We start from the raw sequence: 6,099 nt of genomic DNA, 5'->3' as shown, positions 1-6,099 counted from the left end.
TTTTTTTTTTTTTTTTTTTTTTTTTTTTTTAAATTATGAATATTCAATTTTTTTCTTTTTTCTTTTTGATAACTTCAACTTTCTCTCAAATTAAGGGATGCCACAATGATCAGAACTCGATCGTTTGACAAATTAAACGGATGCCACAGTCTAAATGATCAGTATATGTATATACATTACTCTCATTTTTTGATAATACATTTTAGGTATAGCTCCAAATGTAACCATAAAAAGTCTCTCGTTGACGACTTATTTATTACCTTTCTTACGTTATTGACAGGCTCATTAGCCATTGTTTGTTGAAGACAATGTGTTTCTATGTACGAATCTGATATTCTAGACGATTTGATTCAAATTCATTTAGTTTTTGTACAACGATTTCAAGCAAAATTTCCGTTAAGAGCATCAACGTAATCGCTGTGGACGCCAAATTTATATATGTTCAGGTCTTCATTTTAGAAGATGCTCTTTGAACGTAAAAGTCTGTTATCCCATCTTGACATAAATCAGATAATGAATTTGAGAATCTAACTAGTTCAATTTAGATTGGTATGTGTAAAGATAGTCTTAAATTTTTGCATCGTTAACGAACGTCACTATAATGAATAGCTAGCTAGTTTTCAAAATTTTAATATCCATTTAGCTCAGTATTTTTTGTGATAGAATGTTAGCTAGGTAAGTACTAATGATAAATTTTAACAAAAAAAAATATAAAGTACTAGTAAATGTAGTAAATAACAAAGAGGTATACTGAAACATCCAAATTTGAAAACACTTTCGGGTTGAGCATATTAAATGGTCCAAACCTAAAACATCCTAAAGGTTCAAATCCTTCGATTCAATAAATATTGGGGTAAGTTAAAAGTTTGGCAAAAGTGGATTAAATACTATAAGAAGAACAATTACAAGTCGTCCGCGCAAATCATAATTATGTTTTGGCGAACTTATTCCCTTCTTTTCACTTTTTTCCTTATGCATGCGTAGACACTCTCATGCATATCATCATGATTATCGTCATTTACTATAATTTTTATGTGTATTAATTTAATTAAAGTTCACGACCAAACATTTGATTACTATTTATTACATATTTATTAAATAATCCAGTTTTACTTACGAAATATAGAAAAATTGTAATTTTCTTAGCTAGAAAAAAAAATTGCAAATCAAAATTGGTATGTTAGTTAAAAGATAGTGTTATAAATTTGCATATGTATGGTTAACATGGGTGTTGTTGATCAATGATCATATTTTATAAGAAGGAATAAGTTGAGTTTCTTTTCTTCCTTTTAAATCGGGAAGGTCTATGTGAGATTCCATGATCAAATCTTTTAGGGCAGCATATCATCACGTGATGCAGAAGGTATTTAATGAAATAATTTGATTTGCTGTTTATGCAGTTGCCGAGAGTATCTTTATTGACATTTAAAACTCAAATTCGTATTAAAAGAAAATACAATTTCCATAGAAAATGACGATTGCAGAAATAAAAACGTAGAGGATAAAAGGATGGAAAAGACAGTGTTGGGTTGGGTCGAACGTCAAGTGATAAGATGTCACAAAAGATTGGCTTTTTGTTATATGATTTCAAAACATGAATCATGAAGTCCCATGACTATATATAATATTCACGTCACCTACTTTTTTTTTTTAATTCGGTATCCTTTACCCTTTTTACTCCTGTATTATGTTATTAGTTTCATAACATTAAACTGCTCATGGTTTAACGACGAGTCATGTCTACTTAGCTAGGGTAGACACACTTTTTCAAGCTTCGACCTAAAGTTCTACTAATTGAATTTTGGTTTAGCATGATTTTTTTTGGGGTCAACGAATATGGTGTAGCATAAGTGAAACCTTTAAAACAAAAATCCCAACATATGCCAAATATAAATTCAAATGGGTTAATTAATGGTGTATATAAAAGTGCGGTCAATACAACAATATATATTGTATGATGATGATCAATGAGCTCGATTTTCTTATTGCAACTATACTAACGAATGAACCTAATATTGTAATATTCATGTCCATAATATATCGCCAGAAAAGAAACTAAGATATGATCATGATCTCAAAATAAATTTATAACTATGTTATTCACCCTCTTTTTTTTTTTGCAATGACTATCAACATATGTAAAAATATCTTAGTTCAAATTTAAGATAAAAACTCAAAATGTACATGATGTAGCATTTGTTAATTTTACTTAAATATTCATTTTATGTATCTTTCAATTACTATGTATCTTAATTTTCAAAGAAACAATGAAAAAGTAATGAAAATTACTGTTGGTTGCTCAAATGTGTGGGGAAAGTAATGAAAATTACTAGCATAACTGTTTAGGTCCCCCCAATTGTTTCAACAATATTTGGGTTTCAAGGCCCAATCTTTCACTCAGGGATACTAGACCTTTCTAGGCCCAGCTCATAAATAAGCGCTGATTGTAAAACGGCGTCGTACAGAAAGGACTCCTTCGTCTTCTAAGTTCTAGGGTTCTACGAGGGTACAGAACTAAACTTAACCGTAGCAAAGAGCTACACTTTGTGGTGAAAATGGAGAATCAGGAGCCTGAAATCGAGAAATTGCCCGAAGAAGAAGAGGCTCCTGATCGAGAACCAGACCAGAAGAAGCTCAAAATCTCAACCATCGGCCATGAAACGGATTCGTCGGTTCCCGCCGCCGGCGGAAGCAACGTCGCTGAGCACAGAAAGCCAAAATACAGGCGGCGGAAAGTTGCAATCGTGTTCGCGTTTTGCGGAGTAGGGTATCAGGGAATGCAAAAGAACCCCGGAGCCAAAACCATTGAAGGCGAGCTCGAAGAGGCTTTGTTCCATGCCGGAGCCGTACCTGAAGCCGATCGGAACAAGCCAAGAAGTTACGAGTGGGCACGATCCGCTCGAACCGATAAAGGCGTGAGTGCGGTTGGGCAGGTGGTTTCTGGTCGTTTCTATGTTGATCCGCCTGGATTTGTTGAGCGGCTCAATTCGAATCTACCTGATCAGATTCGTGTGTTTGGGTACAAGCGTGTGGCTCCGTCGTTTAGCTCCAAAAAGTTCTGTGATCGGAGGAGGTATGTGTATCTAATCCCAGTTTTTGCTTTGGATCCATGTGTACATAGCGAAGCTGAGATGGTTAGAACGGATTTAGGATACGAATATGTCAAATGTGTGGAGTGCTCTGAGAAAGGTTATAAGATTCCAGTTGGTGTTATGGGCAAAGACACTGATTGTGATTCAAAATCATTGGAGGTTCAGTCAGACATTTCGTCGAGCAACTGTGATGCATTAGGAACTGATGTCAAGTGTGAAGCTTTGAGCTCTACTAGTGTACCTAATGGAGAAGATAACTTAAACTTGGAAGTTGTAGATGGGGCTGATGTATCTGCTCGTGTTGTGACAGAGGAAATCCCTGATTCAAGCTCTAAAGCAGAGGATATGGAAGAATCGAATTTGGCTAAGGGAGAGATGAACAATGGGGAAGGAAGAGAGGTGTCAGAGAGCAGTTTCTGTTATGGAGAGAAGGAAAAGGAGAGGTTTAATAGGATACTAAGCTATTATGTTGGTTCACATAACTTCCACAACTTCACCACGAGAACAAAAGCAGCAGACCCAGCTGCGAATCGCTACATTCTCTCTTTCAATGCAAACACTGTGATTAACCTCGATGGGAAAGATTTTGTCAAGTGTGAAGTTGTTGGACAGAGCTTCATGCTTCATCAAATCCGGAAAATGATTGGACTTGCTGTTGCAGTCATGAGGAACTATGCATCTGAATCACTGATCGAAACTGCCTTCAAGAAGTAAGCTTTTTGTTTCTTATTATAATTACCTGAATATATATAATTGTTTGAGGCTTATTGATGATGGAATTGGTAACTCTTTAACCAGGGATGTGAGAATAAATGTACCGATGGCACCAGAAGTTGGATTATACCTTGATGAATGCTTCTTCACGTCTTACAACAAAAGGTTTAAAGGCAGTCATGAAGAGGTGTCGATGGAAGAGTACAAGGAAGTAGCTGAAGAGTTCAAATGGAAACATGTTTACTCACATATTGGCTCAGCTGAAGAAAAAGATGGAGCTGTGGCTATTTGGTTACATTCGCTAAACCAGAGAAACTATCCTGATCTACGAAGCAATGAATACAAACCGGATGAAGTCATTGTCTATAAGAAGATTGGTGAAGCCTCTGAACAGATGATCCATGAAGAGAAAATGATAGTGAGAGAGAACAGTAATGGCATTGTCGATAAGGTAAATGATGGAACTTCTGAAGGAAAGACTATGGAAGAAGGGGCTACACTTGTAGAGAACACAACCGGGTGAAGCCGCTTTTGTCTGCGCATCCACCACAGGTCCAAACCGGACTAGTGACAGACGAGTGACTTGATATGCCTCATTTGAAAAGAAAGGTTTATGACATTGTTTTCGTGTATCCCCTTTGAGTTATGTCTATGTTGGAAATTCAAGTCATGTGTTAACCGTTATGACATTTTGATCTTATTATTATGATGTTATCGAATAAAAATGCTATGCCAATTTTAATTTTTTCATTTGTAACAAAGCCATTTTTTGTTTTTTTTGAGTATATCCCTTCATAAAAATATTATGACCTCCAAATAAGCAATACGATCATCACTAACACAAAAAAGAAGTAAAAAAAATGCATGGAATAATTACCCCACTAAAACCAATGTACACGACCCTGAATCAAATATAAAATCAATATATAACACAACCAGCAAAAATGGCCCCAACTGCCACTGTCGTCATCTCATCTCCATGGTGTTTTCTCTAACGTCTTGGTTTCACTTTCTCTCAAATTAGTAAAATAAAAGTAGGTCTAAATTGTTGCACATACACATGACTCCTCCTTACACAACCAGCACTAGGATCGAACTACCACTCAAAAGCTAGCTTAGCTAAGACCAAAGAACAGTTGTGGATTTAAGTTCTTAAATATTCATTCGACGTTTCTTTCTTGTGCATCAAAAACATTAATGTCGATGTATTTTATTTTACTTTTATGAGTTGGTAATAATAGGGTCATAAACTATATGACGAGGTATTGAGTGGTCGGTGCCATACGAACGACGAGACGTGGTTTGCTATTTCTAAAAGAGGCCGAATCGCTTTTCTTATGGAATATGGATACAAATCCCTTCCCAGTCCAATACCGCGGCCCCGAGATTCATACTCTTGAGTTCGTAGAGGTTTTGATTAACTTGCGTCTCTTCTTTTGCTTTTTTTCTTTTCCTTTCGATTAAAGTATTTGAATTCTCGAGGGATTGCTTTGATCAAGACTGAGAGTCCAGAGGAATGAAGAAAATGTTTATTTTCAAAACTCTTAACAGCTGATCACTAAAGATTGCTATTTTCCAATATGATTACTTTCAGTTTCACAAATTAGTAATATATCACACAAATTCACAAAATTAACAACAAATTGAAAAAACAATTCGGAGTAATATGGAGCCACTAAAACAACCTTTTTTACCCTCTTTGGATTTTGGTATGCTAAATATTTATTTCAGATGTCATAATGAAAGTGAACAAGCTTTGCAATGGATATCATGCAAATCTTTCAACTTGTGTCACTAGAAATCTGTTTTTCTCTATTTTTATCCATAATATAGAGAAATGGAGAAAACTATTGTGCAGCATCCGAATATCTAGTTGATGATGATGATGTAAATAGGGCTTTCTAAACCTTGTTGATTCAGGAAAACATATTCCAAATCTATGAACTTTAATACGTTATGGATATTCCTAAAAGAGATTTTTTCTAAAAGAGATTTTGAAAGTGGTTTTCAGAGTGCTGTCCAATTATGAATTTAATCAACTTTGATAAAATTACATTGTTCTCTAATTAATAATTTAAGAAACTAATCAAAAAAAATTATTATGATTGGATATAATATTTGTTGACTTTTTTCTCCAAAATATAGAAAATAATAACTGATATTACCCAGCAATCTAAAAAACTATAAATACATAATCTTATGAGATTTCATGATTGCAATTTGCATCCAAGGCATCTAATACATTTTTATTAAATCTATGGGAAAGTCATAAATCTAATAGAATTTGTTATTT

General features: G+C 34.6%; 1 protein-coding gene across 1 annotated transcript; it reads left to right on the top strand.

The window, feature by feature from the left end:
- On the top strand, window positions 2,485-4,551 carry LOC104756390 (tRNA pseudouridine synthase A, mitochondrial-like). The gene is made up of 2 exons (XM_010478968.2): window positions 2,485-3,802; window positions 3,891-4,551. Exons 1-2 carry the CDS (start codon window positions 2,556-2,558, stop codon window positions 4,327-4,329), a joined length of 1,686 nt encoding a protein of 561 aa, XP_010477270.1. The 5' UTR covers window positions 2,485-2,555; the 3' UTR covers window positions 4,330-4,551.

This window comes from Camelina sativa, chromosome 17, assembly GCF_000633955.1.
Source record: "Camelina sativa cultivar DH55 chromosome 17, Cs, whole genome shotgun sequence".
Classification (NCBI taxonomy): Eukaryota; Viridiplantae; Streptophyta; class Magnoliopsida; order Brassicales; family Brassicaceae; genus Camelina; species Camelina sativa.
Note: the sequence above shows the minus strand (reverse complement) of the source record. Positions and strands in the feature narration are given on the sequence as shown.